At 45.8% G+C, this 17648-nt stretch overlaps 1 protein-coding gene across 13 annotated transcripts in view; it reads left to right on the forward strand.

Annotated features, from left to right (window-relative positions):
- The window catches only part of DTNB (dystrobrevin beta), a 230043-nt gene that overhangs the window by 30889 nt on the left and 181506 nt on the right, over positions 1 to 17648 (forward strand). For all 13 annotated transcript variants that reach the window (XR_008465325.1, XR_008465327.1, XR_008465324.1 and 10 more), the window contains 2 exons: positions 7517 to 7671; positions 15459 to 15564. Coding sequence is in view for 8 of the 13 variants with exons in the window: in XM_054194714.1 (XP_054050689.1) it covers positions 7517 to 7671; positions 15459 to 15564 (261 nt within the window). In the remaining 5 variants the exon portion in view is untranslated. The remainder of the gene's footprint in view (positions 1 to 7516; positions 7672 to 15458; positions 15565 to 17648) is intronic.

Raw genomic sequence — 17648 nt, forward strand, 5'->3', positions numbered from 1 at the left:
GTTGGAGAGAAAGTTAAAGACTGGAATCACCTCGCTATTATTCACTGAAACGCTCACGGCGCCATGCACGAGGTTAGACACAGAGGCACAGTCTCGGTGTGTGATTAACAAAATTGTCCGGGAAAAGGGGATTTTTGGCTAATTTGGAACTGAGATTTTAGGAGTATAGGAGCTCTGTGCAGGAGGGAGAAGTGTTCTCTAAACCAGGACAGAATTAGGCTGTTGACTTTTCAGACAAGGCGGTAGGACAGCGTTCTGTGGAAGGTGGGCGAAAACGGGAGACTCGGGGTAGGATCTTGTAACCCTTGTGAGGGCAGGGGAGAAGGGGGAGTGTGTCGTATTGTTAGCTGAGTAAGTTTCTGAGTATCACCAGAACTCAAGAAAAGTAATAAAATAACTGGACAATTAACTGTTGGCTACCTGTCTTCCCGAAAACTTTCTAAGGGGCAGGGGAATGGGAAGAAGAAAATGCCACACGAGGTGTGGGGAGGTGTGGGGAGCTGCAGGCCTGCGTACCTGACACGTTCTGGGCAAGCTGTTAGTAACAAAGAATAGCATTCGTTGGCACAGGGATAAATGAGATTTTATTATTGTGGAAAATGGCTTTTGTGAAGGGGATGCCTTATAAAACCACAGGAGTTCATTAAAGGAGGCAAAAAACCCCAAACAGATGGACAAAGGAGTTCTGGCTGATACAGACTTCCTGGATTTCTGAAAGGCATTCAAGAACATCCCTTATTAAACACTTAGAGACATTTAAAGGTTTGCTGAAAGGGATGAAAAGTAGGTAGAAGATTGGCCAAAAGGAATCAAAAAAGAGCAATAAAGATCCCTTTTGTATATTGAGATCGGTGGATAGTGCTGGACCTGGACTGGTTTTAACACCGTAGTTTTCCAGATCATTTATGACAGTGAAAGGTGACAGTTTGACACAGAGTCAATCAGTGTAGTAACAGCTAAAACAGACCGAAGAGCTGTAGTGTCATCTGACAGCACTGAGTAACCGGGAAGTGAAATGGCAGGTGAAATTCGCTGTGAATGTATGCGGAGTGGTGCGTGCTGGAGGAGCGAAGTGCCATCCTGGCGGGATGCGCAGAAAGGGGAGCTAAGGAAGGCCTTGCTCAGATGAGAGATCTTGGAGCTCTAGTTCTAAGAAGACGTTGACACTCTGTTTAGTAATGGCTAAAACCATGAAATGTTACGGAGGGGAAGGACGGGAGGAGCAAAGTGGAGAGGAAACGGCTCTCTATAAACCCATGGTGGTGGTACGCTTTGGATGAGCACTGCGCTGGTACCCACGTCTGGCTCTCTGCCCTGCCCACTTCTTTTCTGAGAAGAACAACAAAGATCAGCGAAGGCAGAGAAAGCTTTCTGTACAAAGAACAACTAGATAGAGCAGGATTCTTCAACCTGGAAAAACCATGGTGGTGAAAGGATAACGTTCTATAAAATCACAAGCAACGTGTTAGTGAGCAGAAAGAAGCTGCTCCTCTCCCCTTCCAGCACAAGAACTCAAGGGCAGTGGCTGAAATCAGCAGTGACAGGCTGAAACAACAAAACCCAACACTTCTTTAAGCTTTACCGAAGGGTGTTGTCAGTATCAAACATTTACACCACTCGATTAGTCCTTGAACCAATTTCACTGAAGGCAATTTCATCAAAGGTTGCGGGATGCAAAGGTGCTGTCAGCGAGTGGAGGGATATTCTGGGGACCGTGCTTGCCTGAGCCGTCTGCTGTGGGGATAAACAGGCTTTTGATCTGATCTGCCTCAGCTCTTCTCTTCTTTATTGCTGCTCCTGATGGTTATGAATGTGCTGTCTGGTATTTTTCCCTTTCCTGTCTTTCCCACCTGTCTCTCTGGCTGCTGACCCATTTCATCGCTCAGCTGCTTCTGTTTCCAGTTTACTGCTTGCCCCGATTCCCCTCCCGGCCCCGCGCCACCTCCGCTCCCTTTCCCAAGCAGGCTGGCAGCCCCGGCCCAGCTGGAACACTGGCCTTTCTGCAAATCCGGGACATTATAAATATTTTTTTTCTCTCCTCATCTCATAATGTATATGAATGATAGTAACTTGATCTCTGTACCTGCATATGTACAGGCTTATTTTTTTTTTAAATTATGAAAATGTGAGCAAATGGGGTGTTTTTCAGTCTGTGCAGTGTCTGGCAGCGCATCCGAAATGGGAGTTGTTCAATGGTACCACTTCGCTGTCTCTGGAAAAGAGATGTGATGCTCCTGTCGAAGGAGTTCCTTTGTGTGGTGTGCAAGGCGGGAGTTGTAAACCCAGCCTACTGCCACGGGCTTTATGATTTTTGTCGTAGCTTTTAAGCCAAAGAAAAGCCATATAAAAATGTCGCATTTTGTGAATTCGGCTGACTTCATTTTGGCATTCAAGTAGATTAGTTGTGAAGTAATTAGTGCTTCCTTTATGTCATTTCTGCAAATAAATTGCAAACAGAGCTTTGAGTAAATCAAGACTCCATCCTGCTCATTTTAAGGGCTGTCCGACTTCCCTAACGCCCGGCTCTCCCTGCGTGCTGCTCCTGGGCTCCCTCGCCTCACCAGCTCCTCTTCTGCCTCTCACCATCTGGCTCTGATAAGCCTCTAGCGCTTACTGAAGTTCACCCTAAAATTCATACAATAATGTACACTAAATACTGGGTTTCGGATAATAAAGGCCCTGAAAGTTAATCTGCTGTAGAGGAATTGGCCAGATTGTAGGGTTTTGACTTGGGGGAAGAGAGTATTTTGGTTTTTGGAGGAGTGGAGGTCAAAGGGGAGTTACTTATTTTGGATGAAAGCAGTAATAATAATACGGGGTCTGTTGTGCTATCACATCTATTCAAACTGACCTTGCTCAGTGCACGATTTTATACAGGCTTTCTTACATCTCCTTGGTTTATGAGAAACGTTAGGAGTTGCCACAGCATCTGACCCGATAGAGGTAAGGTGCTGCAGCGTCACGTCCCCAGCCACCAGTGCTGAGGGTGCGCGTGCGTTCCCAGCAGGGACAGAGACACGCGGATAACACAGACCGGCAACAGCCACGCAAACGTCAACAGCACCAGCCGCCTGGTTCTGTCCCCCTTGCCTGGTCAGGATGAAAGCCTGTTAGCGCCATAAATATATACGTGTGTGCACATACCTGTGCCATATGGGTCCCTCCAGTGACTGGCCTTAGATGCTCATCTATCTGGTAGCTGGTTCTTGGAGCCTCTTTGATCCTTTGGTCTCTCTAGTATCTGTCCCAGACTTAGGACCTCTCTGATACCTAGCGCTCAAACTCTAATCGCTAAATTTTCCTCGAAAAGCATCTTCGTAACCTCCTTGTAGGTGCTTGGGTGGCGTTATCAGGTCTTCTCAGTGTCTTATCTTCTCCAGGCTGAACAATTGCTGTGTCTCAGCCTGTCCTTACAGCATACCTGCTCCAGCACGCTGACCATCCTTGGAGCCCTCTGCAGAGCTCTCTGCAGTTTCTCTTTCATATTCTGTGTCTTTCATATTCTGTGATTCTCAACAATTCTCTGATTCTGGGGCATCCCAAAAGTGGACGCGGTACCTAGAGGAGGTCTAACAAGCGCTGAGTGGAGGAGCGTGATCACTTCCCTCTACTGGCTGAGCTCTTCTTCATCCAGCCCAGGTTGCTGTTGGCCACCTTTGCTGCCAGAGCGTGCTGGCGGCTCATGTTCGGCTTGTGACCTCAAAACCCATGGGAGCCTTTCCAGCAGAGCTGCTCCCCAGCCAGGCAGTCCCCAGACTGTGTGGCAGCCAGAGTCTCTTCCTTCCCAAGGGCAGGACTTTGTCCTTTTCCAATTTCATGCAGTTCCTGCCAACCCGTTCCTCAGCCGGTCTAGGTCCTGCTGGATGGCAGCCCTTGCCCTCAAGGGTATCACCTGGTCCCCCAATTTGGCATCACCTGCAAACATGACAGGAGTGCACGCTGGCACTTCTCCCCCATCATTGAGAGACACGTTGAACAGGACGTGTCCCAGGACAGATGCCAGCAGTGGCCTCCACCTTGAATTTGACCCATTATCCACTACCCTCCAAGCCCCATCATCCAACCAGCTGCTTGCCCCTCTGGTTGTTCACCCATGTGACATCCCAGGTTGGATACTGGAATATTGGGGAAGGGGGGAAATAATAAGCCTTGCTTGAGCCAAAGTGAATGATACCTACAAATCCAGTCATCTTATCGCAGAAGACAGTCGAGCTGGTCAGGTGGGATTAAGCTCGGTAGATCCGTACTGACGAATCCCGGTCACCTTTGCTTTCGTGCGCCCAGGAATGCATGCCAAGAAGATTTGCTCCATGATTTTCCCAGGAGCCAAAGTGGGGCTGACTGGCCCATATTTCCTTGGATTGTCCTTTTGACCTTAATACATGCTTTGGGTTAATGCCAAAAAAAACTGTACACGCCACCCCAAAAAGCACCGTCAAACTAATTCATCTGTTAAATTTATTTTCTTGGCTTTTACTGATACTAAACCCAGTATTTAACAAATATTTTATGAATTTGTATGATAAAAATTGACACCTTCATAGGAATTGTGAGATGCAGGATACGCTTGAGGTCAAGACCCTAGAAAATGAGGGTGCCAGGTTTGTGTTGCTTTGTTTTTAGCTTAGTCAGAGAAATGGTCGAGCATTCAGCTGAAACTGTACAGAGCATCAGGCAAAGGCCCTGACTGGAAAGCCCAGAAGAGTCAATTTTGGCAGTTATAAGCAGCTGAAAAAAGGCTCTCGAGGGAACTGTTGAGCAGGTTTAACATGGTATTATGGGCTCTGTTCTGAATTCTACTACAAGGATTCAAAAAAAGGAAATTGTAAGTTAGGCAAGTACCATTTTACGTTGGTATCTTTGGAACTGAGCAGTGTTTTCTGTAGTTCTAAATTTGTGATTCTGTCTGGTTTAAAAAAATACATTTATAGCGCAGTAGCATTAAACTGAAATTTTATATGTGAATTAAAATATAAATACCTTGTAATCAGGAAACTTTATTAGCCCATGCCTGTTGTGACCCTGAGGTGAGCTCTGGAGAAATTACACTGTTAGCCCCTGTGTAGCTCGAGGTTTTCTCTTTGAGGGTAATTTACTGCCCTTTACAAGGGCAGATGACTCTATAATTATATCCTACTAACCTTTATCTTTTCCAATTTCACTGCTAATTTCCCATGTGGAAGTTTCCTGCGTAAATGAGTTCAACTTTACTTTGACCATAAAACCCATTTTTAATGACTGCGAGATATAGGTTAGTGGGGTTTGGGGTTTGTGTGGGTTTTGGTTTTTTTTTTTTTTTAATTTATCCTTGATAGAGCCTGTTCTATTTTATCTCACTTTCAATTTATTTCCATAGCTTTAATTAACTTTCTCCTTAAAACCGTTTCAATCTTGCGTGGTGTTGAGTTCAGATTAATAGACTGTATTTACCCAGAAGATTTCTGTCCTTTTTTAAATACAAGTACTGTCATGTTCCAGTCGTGTTCTACCAGTCCCACCTTGACAGATTTATTACCAGACCTTCCGTAGTTCTGGAGTGATTCTGATCTAGAATGGATTAGGATCCTGGAAGTTCGGTGCTCTGATTGGTTGTGGTTGTTTCCACACTTTTCATTTGCGTGCAGGGATGTGTCCCCATCCCTGGAGGGGTTCAAGGCCAGGTTGGCCGGGGCTTGGAGCAACCTGGGCTGGTGGGAGGTGTCCCTGCCCAGGGCAGGGGGTGGCACTGGGCGGCCTTTAGGGTCCCTTTCTGTGTCCCCAACCTTTCTGTGATTTTTATGGTTTTGATCCTGACTTTTCTTACACATTCAACTTTCAGGTTAGATTTAATTTTTCCGCTTGGATTAATTTTCTAAAATACAGTGGTCCCCTCTGACCCCCGTTTATCTCCTTCTCTCTCTCTCTCTCCTTTCCCCCATTATTTCTAATATGCCTTATGAGATGATTCAACGAGGGCTTCCCACCGGCAGCTCAAGCTTGTCTCTAGCCAAGGGCTTCCGACCGGCAGCTCAAGCTTGTCTCTAGCCAGTGATACAAATTCCAGATACCATTATCACCCTTAACGTGGCTTCTTCATGAGCCCATTCATGCAGGAGAATGGAATAATTTCTCTGGTTTACTAGAAATAGGCTTTTCTGAAATAATCTTTTTTTTACGGACCTAGTTTTGATAACTTAAATTAAGCTTATTTTCTGTCAACGTATCCCTTTTGATGTTTAATTACTGATGGTGTCTTAAATAACCTCATAGCTGATTCGGTGGCTGTTTAGTGAAGAGTTCTGGTACCTGTCACATCTTGGAAAATTTTAGGTCTTACTAATATTAGTGTTCTTATTAGAGACATCTTCCTTTATGGAGGACTCTGACTCTGCAAGTGTATCAGAGACCTGGTTTGCTGTTTGAGAGATGCATCTTTTCCAAAGAGACTTTTGATCCCGGGACAGTTCAGCTCTGTGTGTGTGCAGCTCTCCTGATACTCTACGTGACGTCATTGCACATCGTGCCGTCTGCACATCTTCCCCTGTATCTTTCCCTTTCCGGAGACGCGAGAGCCGGGCGCTCTGAGTTGGTGGCGTGGAATGGCTGGAGCACAGGGGCTGGAGCTGAGCTCCAAGGGGACAGAGGGACGCCGGAGCAGGAGGCTCAGGAGACGCCCTTCCATCCACATGCCCACCGCTGGCTGAGTCCCCATCAGGGACTGAAAATACCTGCACAGCTGCCCTCCCCCTGCCACCTTCTGGCACCCTCCCTGCCTTTCCTCTTCCATATGCGCGCGGGACTGCTGATCATCCTGCTCCATCCTCTTTTTGCTTTCAGAAATATGTTTAGCCCCGCACAGCGAACTAAAAAGCATACCTGGTCTCATCACGAACGCTTTTCTCACGTAAGGACAGAAGTTCCTGTTCTAGCTGGTCAGTGTGTGCATGGCATTCCCGATAGACCATTATATCAGATTTCTCCTTCCCCGTCCACTCAGCTGCGTGGCTCCCGCGTTTGGCCCTTGGGGTGGAGGTCACTGCACCCCCCTTTCTCACCCCTTTCTCCCGATGCTTTCTTCTAACACCCTCTTACTTAAATTAAACGCTTCCTCGACCTGCACCACATTTACCCGGAGTTTTGCCAGTTTTGACTTTGTGATTCTTACAACTTTTTTAAATTCTAGAGGCCTTCTCAAAGGATTTTACATGGTTTTGTTTTGAAGGGGTGAACGTGGTGATGTGTAATGTTCTCTAACTTCTGTAATGCCCCCCAGCCTCTGCTTTCTCGCCGTTACAGTTTGTGCACTGGCAGAATCTTTGCTCAAGACGGGGTGAGATGGGATGGAGGGAACAGGAAGATTTATATCATAGCATGTTCGAATACATTCATTTATAAATTTTATCTTGATAGCAAGCAATAAGAAATTATGTTCAGAATAAAACAAATTTCTTGGGGTTTAAATGGGTTGAAATATTTTTTTTTCTCTTCTGTACTAAGCACGTATTTACTGTAGGGTTTTATTATATTTTTCTTACAGATATTTTCTCTCAAATATCAGATTCAAATGGACTAATGATATTTACAAAGTTTGATCAGTTTTTGAAAGAAGTTCTAAAGCTTCCGACAGCTGTGTTTGAGGGGCCTTCCTTCGGATACACAGAGCATTCTGTACGGACCTGTTTCCCGCAACAAGTAAGAGAAAACAAACCAGGACGTTAGTGTTGCTTGTTAATACAGCGCTGGCGTCTGAAGTCCTCCGGCTGCCTTGGCTGTAGCCTGTATGGGCTCGGGAGGGCGGGGGGTTGATAGTATACACTGTCTAACTTAAGCACTTTTAAGAAAGCCTGAATAATTTAAAATAATGCATCTAGGTCTTGAGCAATTAAAGGATTTTGTACGATTTTAGTTTGTTCCACCTCCTTGAAGGGATGCTGTTCCCCATCAGAAGAACGGCAAGGATGACCTGTTTCTTTTCTAAAACACGAAACACAGCACTTCTGCTGTTTTCCCTTGATGATTTCTTTTTAAGCTTTCTCAGTGTGTTAAGAGTATTCGTTTCCACAAATCACTTGCTAGTTGGTTGGTCTGTACAAAACACACCTTCTGTACCCAGCGTTTGGTTTTGAATCTGTTTCACTGTTGGTTATTGGTATGGCTGGTTTTTCCAAAATATTTCCATTACATGTAATGTTTGGAGTAGATGTTGTAGTAATGATCTTAAGAGCTTTATATTTCTTTATACATTTTAGTTGTACTTTAATTGTTCCAAGAATTTGTTTCTAACTTGAGATAATGTAAATAGTATAAATAATCCTTAATTCAACTGTAAACATGAACCTAGATAATCTTAGGCCTAAAATGAAATGTTTAGACTCTGGTCAGGATTATGTTCTGGAAGAAATATTTCCGAAGTATTTAAATTTAGAATTTATAGTCACTTTTGCTAAATTTCAGTTAATTAGCGATTAGTATATTTGAAATACAATGCAGTAGGAAACAGCCTTTTAGGATTTAGGAAACAATGAGGGCTCCAGCTCATCTGTTACTGAGGGCAGAGTTTTGTTTAATAAATAAATATATTTTTTTCCTGTTTCCATACCGGCTGAGGCATTTGTGGGCCGTCCTAGTTTCCACAGACATGTCGCCCTTTCTGTGTTATGTCAGTGCAAGCCATTCGTACACGTAGGGAAACTCATCCCATCAAATCCAATTTCATGTAAGTGGCACCACTGTTGACTGTAAAACCTCAGCATCACTTCAGAGCTAGAAAAGTCGGATGTTGGATTCTATGTGCTCTTCCACTGTCTGCAGAGGGAGTGGGGATGGAGGTTTTATTTTGTTCAGAAGCCGAGACTCTGGAAGTGACCGTTTCTCTCTGGCCCATAAAGAGAGGCTGGTGTAGGTAGCACGACTTGGACAGTTGACTGAAATGACTAAGATACTTGATGCAAATCTCGCCATGGTAGCCAAGTCGGGTGCAGTAACTGCCCATGAATAGGAGCCAGCAGTGTGCCCAGGTGGCCAAGGAGGCCACTGGGGAGGCCCCACCTCGAGGTCTGTGTCCAGGTTTGGGCCCCTCATGCCAAGAAAGACCTTGAGGGGCTGGAGCGTGTCCAGAGAAGGGCAACGGAGCTGGTGAGGGGTCTGGAGCACAAGTCTGGTGAGGAGCGGCTGAGGGAGCTGGGGGGGTTCAGCCTGGAGAAGAGGGGGCTGAGGGGAGACCTTCTGGCTCTCTACAGCTCCCTGAAAGGAGGGGGTAGCCAGGGGGGGTCGGGCTCTTCTCCCAAGGAACAGGCCATGGCACAAGAGGAAACGGCCTCAAGTTGCACCAGGGGAGGTTTAGGATGGATATTGGGAACAATTTCCTTCTGGAAAGGGTTGTGAAGCATTGGAAGAGGCTGCCCAGGGCAGTGGTGGAGTCGCCATCCCTGGAGGGATTGAAAAGCCGGGCGGACGTGGTGCTGAGGGACGTGGGGTATTGGTGGCCTTGGCAGGGTTGGGTTGATGGTTGGACTCAATGATCTTGAAAGGTCCCTTCCAACCCGGGCAATTCTATGGTTCTAAGATTTGCACGTGGCTCGCCTGCAGCACACCTTAGGCCTCTGCCTTTGTCTCCCATGAACAAGAAGGTTAATTGATTCCTATTGATTCACTTTTAGAAATTCCTTTGCTCTGATTTAATTCAGCAAAACACAATCCCTAGTGTAAGGCCAGGTTTGTAGAAAGCAGTAATGTTTTTTTAATTAATCCAGATACACGCCGTACCCCAAGACACTTCTTTCATTTATTTGAAAACATTGAAACCTGGGAAGTAGATGAATAACCTGTCTGAGATTTTGTTTCATTTCATTTTCTTATGCCTTCTGGATTTGAAAATAAGCTTCCGAGAGGTACTTCCATGATGTTCTCCTGTTACAGCCTATGGTTTTGCTGAAGTTCTCTCCAGATGGCATTGGTAAAGCTGTGGGGTTTCAGACGTTGGGGTTGACACGATGGACACGTAAGCTACATCTGTGCTGGTTCACTCAACTGTGCCGTGAGCTGTTCTGGCCTCCTGAGGCCAACTGCAATAGTCTAACCACAGCCATGCTATTGAACTCTCTTATTCCCTCAAGCAGGGTGGTTACATGGAAACTGGTTATTAAAAATGATTCCTAGCTGATGTTAACACCTGATCTGGCTGTTGGAATCATTTGGGAGATTGAGCGGTTGAACCAGACACGGGTTTAACAGCATAAAAGCATGCATGATTGAGTTTTAGTGCCAGGAACATTCCCTCGTGTTACTTAAACTACCAAGAGAGAAAGGCTTCCTGGCCAGCTGTGGTTCCTGGCTGTTCGTGGAGGTCCTGGTTCTGGGGGCCTCCTCTTTGAGGTGCAAAAGGCTAATAATTTACTGCTGTTGGAGTGGCGAAAGGGCAATTAGGCAAAGAAGTGTCAGTGGCTGTGTACACTCCACAACTCTGCTTCATTTCTTGGGTCGCAGATGGAATAATTCAACTTGTTGCCCACGCAAAATGGAATTTATTGGGATGCTTTTGGCAAGAGCTGCATTCTTTGTGATGGCTTCCAGATGCATAAAGAGCTTCCAGTAATAGTTTAGTATTCTAGGTCAAGTGGGGGCTTCCACAGATGTAAGATATCATGTCATACTTTTCTTAAGACTTATGTTCACTTGGCCACAGTCCCATCTGTCGTGGAGATGCTGCATCACCGTGACATTCTGTGCCTTAATCAGAATCTTCCTGTGTTTATGGCACAGCCTGTCCTGTCACTGCAGAGGTGTGTCCACGTCGTGTCTCATTTACAGAGCAGTTTAATTGCAGTGTTTTTACTGAGCTGAGAAGTTCACTTCCGAGTCTTGGGCGCTTGGCTTCTGTAGGGTCAAACTGCAGGTTATTCTGTTGAAACTCGGCAGCGTGAACTGCAGAAGCGGGCATCGATTTGTCCATACCTTGCTCATGTGAAAGCTCTGCTAAAGCAAAGCATCGGCTGCCTTAGGCTGAGCTGAACTGCCCGCACGGGCTTAACAGTGCCAGGGGGATGGTCAGGGTGTGCAGCCTTGTTAAAGCCAGTAATAAGGATATATTTATTAAGGGCAGGGTGGTCTTGTGTATAAAGGGAGGTGTGAGCATGCTCTGATAGAGCTGCAGTTTAAGCATCGGATGCAGGACAGTTGGGGCTCTAGGCAGGGTCCAATACCCAGCTGCTGAGCTCAGCATAACTTGGTTTGATCACTGCAGAGTTAAACATTGCATATCTTTGTGTTGGCTCCGGGGGTGTGGGTTTGTGCCAGTATTTTGTGGGGAAATAGATGCAGTAACATCTTGTTGGAACAAGCACATTGGCAGTGTAACAATAAAACCGGCTGAGTTTTTGCTGTTGAAGCAAGCCTATGATACTCTAACTAGAAGAGTAGCATTGCTCTAACCTGCCACTGCACCCGCCTGCAAGAAGATCTGAGCCTACAGAGCTATAAAGACAAGTAGGTATGCTAACAGCAACTAGTAAAAACAATTACGAAGATAGGGTAGAGAGTGAGCAGGTGATTACAGAAAGTATCTGGGCGGAAGTGTTTGTTCTCCTGGGGAGCATTTGACCCTCATGACTGGTTGTGCCTTCACATTTACTAATTTTCAGTTTAGGTGCTTGGAGTTTGGAACCTGCTGGCAGATTATTTCGGTTTGCATTGCAAATGGTGACTGAGTGATGTTTTTGTGGTTGCTCCGTGGTTGGGTTCTGAACCCAGTAGGAGATGTTAGACCAGCTACAAGAAAGGGCTTTATCTAGGCTCCTTCTCTGACACATTCATCACTTCCAGGAGACTGCTGTTTGCTTTCCTGTCAACTCAGCCATCACCGAGAATGCCTGTAACCAGACGGACAGGCTGTAGCAGTGATAATGCTGCCTGATTCTTTTTGGTCAACTGGTTGCAAAATTTCCTACCTGTAACACTGAAAAAACCCCAAAGCCCGTGTCCCTGCTGCCCTCTTGTGAAGTACATGGAAGTTGCATCACTCTGTAACGGGCTTTGAAAACTCATAAGGTTCTCACTGCTTAAAGGGAACCATTTCTTTGAGGAACATCCTTGTCTGTAGCAGAAAGAAGCTTAGGTCGTTCTGCCACGGTCCGTATCGTATGTCACTGTCTAATCATAGAGCCATAGAATGGTTTGGGTTGGAAGGGACCTCTGAAGGTCATCTAGTCCAAGCCCTTTGCCACAGGCAGGGATGTCTTTCACTAGATCAGGCTGCTCAAAGCCCCGTCTGACCTGACTGTGCACACCTCCCGTGTGCCTTCTCTTTTCCAGGCTGAACAACTTTCTCCATAGCAGAGGTGTTTCAGCCCTCTGACGGTTGTTGTGGCCTCCTCTGGACCTGCTCCGACAGGTCCATGTCTGTCTTGTGCCATGGCATGCTCTAGTGACAGAGGATTGTAGGGGGTTTTTTTTGTGTGTGTATGGTTGGACTCGATGATCTCAAAGGTCCCTTCCAACCATGAAGATTCTATGATTCTATGGGCCCCGGAGCTGGACACCATACACCAAGTGGAGTCTCAGGAGAGTAGAGGGGCAGAATCCCCTCCCTCGCCCTGCTGGCCATGCTTCTTTTGATGCAGCCCAGGATGCAGCTGGCTTTCTGGACTGCAAGTGCCCATGGCTGGCTCATGTCCAATTTTTTGTCCACCAGTACTCCCAAGTTCTCCTCGGCAGGGCTGCTCTCCATCCCTCCATCCCCAGCCTGGACTGGCACCAGGGGTTGTCCCAACCCAGGGGCAGGACCCCGCACTTGGACTGGTTGGACCTCATGAGGTTCACAGAGACCCACTTCTCCAGCCTGTCCAGGTCCCTCTGGATGGCATCCCATCCCTCAGGCGTGTCACTGCCCCACTCAGCGCGGTGTTGCCTGGAAATCTGCAGAGGGTGCCCTCAATCCCGCTGTCCATGTCATTGATGAAGATATTAGTGTTGGTCCCAGTACAGACCTTTGAGGGACACCACTCATTACTGGCTTCCACTTGGACATTGAGCCACTGACTCTAACTCTTTGGACGCAGCCATCCATCCAATTCCTTATCCATCTAACAGTCCATCCATCAAACTTATCTCTGCCCAATTTAGTGGCCAGAATGTTGTGGTGAATCGTATGAAAGGCCTTACAGAAGTCCAGGTGCATGACATCTATAGCTCTGCTCTTGTCCACTGATGCAGTCACATCACAGAAGGCCACTACATTAGTCAGGCATGAGTTGCCCTTGGTGAAGCCATGCTGGCTGTCTTAAATCACCTCCCTGTCCTCCATGTGCTTTAACACAGCTTCTAGGAGGCTCTGCTCCATGATCCTCAGAGGTGTGGAGGTGAGGCTGGCTGGTAGTTCCCAGGGTCCTCCCTTTTACGCTGTTTAAAAATGGTGTGATGTCTGATGGATCCCGAGTCTTGTCCCCAGGAAGCTTGTCTGCTGTGTGCAGTATTTAGTATTTGGAGTAACCTCCACACTCCTGTGTATGAAGCAGTTTGAGAGATGAAGGCCAAGGTAAAATTGGGAACCTTGGAGGCATTCTTATGAAGTCATACAATACCTATACAAGTATGCAACGAGGTAATTATGTTAAGATTCGAAACATCCAATCTGCACATCAATTAAAGGCGATGCTGCCGTTTCACATCATGAGCACAGTGGTTCCGAGCAGCCCCTTCTGGTCTCGGACGTCGCGTACCACAGTCAGTTCATTCCCAGGTACAAACTGTGGTTCGCCTTCTAGCAGGAGGCTTGGCTCAGCATGTTTAGAGTCTTCGTGGCCTTACCGAGATGTGCATTTGTTAATAGATTTTGGATTTCTTCACCCACAGAGAGGAGAAGGCAGGGTGGCTGTGACAGGGAGGAGGTGGCTGTGAGGAGGAGGAAGGCTGGGGTGGCCAGGCCAGTGCCAGGCGTTCGGGCTTCTCCAGGCAGCGCCTCCGGTGTCATACCTGGCAAAGGGAGTTCTTGGCCCCTCTTGTGGCAGCAGCTCACTATTCAGGAGAAGCTTTTCATTTACTAAGCAGCGAGACCAGAACAAGGACCCCTTATAAAAGTTGGAAGACGTAACATGAAATATTTCTTTGTATTTTCATAGAATCACAGAATGTGTTGGGTTGGAAGGGACCTCTAAAGGCCATCTCGTCCAACCCCCTGCAGTCAGCAGAGACATCCACAACTAGATCAGGTTGCTCAGAGCCTCATCCAGCCTGGCCTTGGATGTCTCCAGGGGTGGGGCCTCCACCCCCTCTCTGGGCAACCTGGGCCAGTGTCTCACCACCCTCAGCGTAAAGAGCTTCATCCTAATGTCTGATCTAAACCTGCCCTGCTCTAGTTTAAACCATCGCCCCTTGTTATAATTCCTTAATGATAACGGGGATAGATAATCATAATTCCATATTATCTCTCCAGGGTAGTTAGCTGTAGAGGTATTAGATGTATATATTCACCGCTAATGACAAAAATATCGATGCTCTAAATATAGACTTTCTCTTTAATTAAAAAACAAAACAAAACCCAAACAACTCACAACCGAAAGAAAACCCGCAAACAAAAACCACCTTATTTTTTGGCGCGCGAGCTGGCGGTGGAAGCTGCGGTTCCTTCCACAGCTCGGAGGGAAGCAGCCTGGCTCTCCCTCTGGCTCTGCGCGCCCTCCCTGGGGGGCTGCTCCCTGCAGTAACGCTGCCGTGTGCCACCAGGAGGAGAAGGTGCCACCTGAGCAGCTGCTCTCCTGCCCAGGAGAAGTTCCTGAGCATCCAGAGTCTGTCTTCGTGTCCGTAATATCCTTAGCTGGTTTTCTTACCGGTTATCTCCATCTGTTTGTGTTTGCAGCAGAAGTTTTCTCTTCTCGCTTGAATTTGAAACCTTAGAAAATATTACTCTTAACACGCCTGACTTCCTTCCCTAATGATTTCATTTCAATTTCAGTTTTATTGACAGTTGTTTAAAATCTTAAATCTAGTTTTCCCCTTACCTCTTTTTTTCTTATTTTGCCTTTAAAAGAATAAATCACTGTGTGGATCGTGTACGAATATTATTTGTAATTACTGTTGTGTGTGTCTGCTTTTTTCAGTGCCGTCTGTATGTTTGAAACACCGTTTCCTCCGTTGTTAAATAACCTGCGCTCACATTTGGTGTATCCCTCTTCAAAATGAGAATCTTTAACTCAGGAACCAATCCTGTCTTCCATTTCTTGCAGTTTTCTGTTCATCTGTTTATCAATTTTTTTTTGGATGATTGTATCATGTCTATACTAATACCTTCTTTGTGGTGTTACTGTTTGCCTAATACAGATTGAAACTCCCTGAGCCAAGCTGTGATTTGTATCTCTTTATAGCATATGAAATATTCCGGGTATACAGGAGTTGAGTCATAGAGAGATTTTAAGGCTGAAGTAGTTTTTGGTATAGAAAATCGAAATTTTTCTTATAATTAAGTTGTATTTCTCTTTTCTTTGCAGAAAAAGATCACGCTAAACATGTTTTTAGACACATTGATGGCTGATCCGCCTCCTCAGTGCCTTGTGTGGCTGCCTCTCATGCACAGACTCGCCCATGTCGAAAATGGTAAATGGAACATTTTCCTCTTTGAAACATCTGGTCAGAGCAGGGGTTCTGTTCAACATATGTAAATATCTGTCCCTTCTCACGTAACGAAGCACTTAATGCCTTCATCGTTTCCACTGTAACGCTCTTAGTCCCAGAGCAGTTAAGGCCAGACTTTGGTTAGAGTGAAAACACTTCTGGGATGAAGACCGATTCTTTATGAAACACTGCGAAACAAGATTACTTTTAAAGCTCTGGCATTGTTAGTAGTGGAAGATGAAAAAACGAGCAGCAGAAAAGCAATATTCTGTAAATGTTCATGTTTGTTCTGAAACTTTATTAAAAAACTTCGCTTGAACTATGCCTTAACATATGCTTTCAAGTGCTAACTAACTCCCAGCGATTTTGGTACCCAGTCAAATGTCTGTCTTGAGTAGCATCTGAGCACATGAGTCACCAGCGCTCACTACGGGGGGTGAATGCTGAGCTCCTTTCACTTCCAGACCTTTATTTAGCTAAAATTTCCTGGGTTTGCTGCGCGTGGAAAGTCTTTCAGGAGCAATAAGGGATGGAAAACTGAAGATTAACAGTGAGAGAGAGCGATGAGAGAGTCAGCTGGCTGAGAGGGCTTTGCGGAGTTCAGGGAAGCAAAGAGGTTTCCTGCAGAAGGTTGTGAAAGCGTATCGAAACTATTTGGGTTTTTTAGAGGCTAAAAAGATGGCGTGTTCAATTTCTTTTACAGTTGCACACAGTATATGTGTATGACATTTTGTATGTGACTTCTAGGGGAAAAAAAAAAACCTTCTTTTTTTTTTTTTCTTCATCCGTAAACTAAACTTCATCTTTTGTTTCCTTCACCGCAGAGTAAAATCATGTTATCATCCTTCACAACCCCTGCCCTACGGGTTGTTACCTCTTCTTCCGCTTAAGGTGTCTGTAGTCATTTCAAGGTGTAGAGACTTCTTCCTTTTAAGATGCAGGTAGATAAACCCCAGACTCTGGTTTTTCCCTGTCTGTTTACAGGCAGAGCTTGGCAGGCTGTCTCTAGCTAACTTTTCGTGATTTGTATTCCATCCTCTGTTTCTTGACATTTCTTCCTGTGCCATGGCTAAGTACTGCTGTGATTCTGATGTGCTGTATCTTGGCATTTGTTTCATTGTCTTCTCGTGATCCTTTCGCCAAGCGTATCTGGTTGTGAATTTAATCTGCATTTGTTCAGCACGGAGGAAAACTGGAGCCGAGATGCTCAATGGGCCTGTTCTTTATTGCAGCAGAAGAGAAGGTGCATTTCCCAATTGCTCTATATGTTTACAGACGTTTCCTGTCAGTCTCATCAAAAAAAGCCCACATTTTTTTAAAAAAGTTTTGAGGGGAGCAATTTCATGGAGACAAATCTTATGGGAAAACTTACAAAATGGCGGGGAGGTTGATCCAGTTAAAATACTGGGTAAACTGCAGTACTGCGGTGTCTTTCCCGTCCTCGTCTGACAGGTTGCACCAGTAGAAGGGCAGCAGCGACCTCTTGCTTTCTGCCTCTTCCTTTATCCTCTTATCCTTATAAACCTGTACTTCCAGAAAAGCACACAGCAGGGAATAAATACGGTAAGGAAGCAGGCAGTAGCAATGTTTACATGAGTTACAGGTCAGGATTGAATAGCACAGAGCTTAGGTAAGGGTAAAATGTTTAAACATCATGTTTGGGCAGAAGTGAAATGGTGGAAAGATCTGGAGATAATCCATAGTTGGGTCTTATTTTCTGCTTGGAAGTACCTGGAGGAAATTAGTAGATACCCAGGATAGTAATCCTCGTAGATTAGTGCATGCATTCCTGTATTACCGGACAGCTTCTGCCCGCACTGTGCTGTGGCTGCTCGAGGATATGCACATCCCGGTCTCACCATCTTCACTGGCACCAGTTGCACGAGCATCCCTTTTTCTGGCACTTTGTTCCAAGCAGCCAGAGATTCTCCCCATCCATCCGACCTGCTAGTCGGTCCCCAGATTTTATCCTATGTTACACGTAGGAGTCTTGTTACACATAGGTTTCGCATTCAGATAACGTGATAGGATAATTTTTAACGTTTGTGGCATTAAAATTATGTTTC

This window comes from Rissa tridactyla, chromosome 3 (assembly GCF_028500815.1).
Source record: "Rissa tridactyla isolate bRisTri1 chromosome 3, bRisTri1.patW.cur.20221130, whole genome shotgun sequence".
NCBI lineage: Eukaryota > Metazoa > Chordata > Aves > Charadriiformes > Laridae > Rissa > Rissa tridactyla.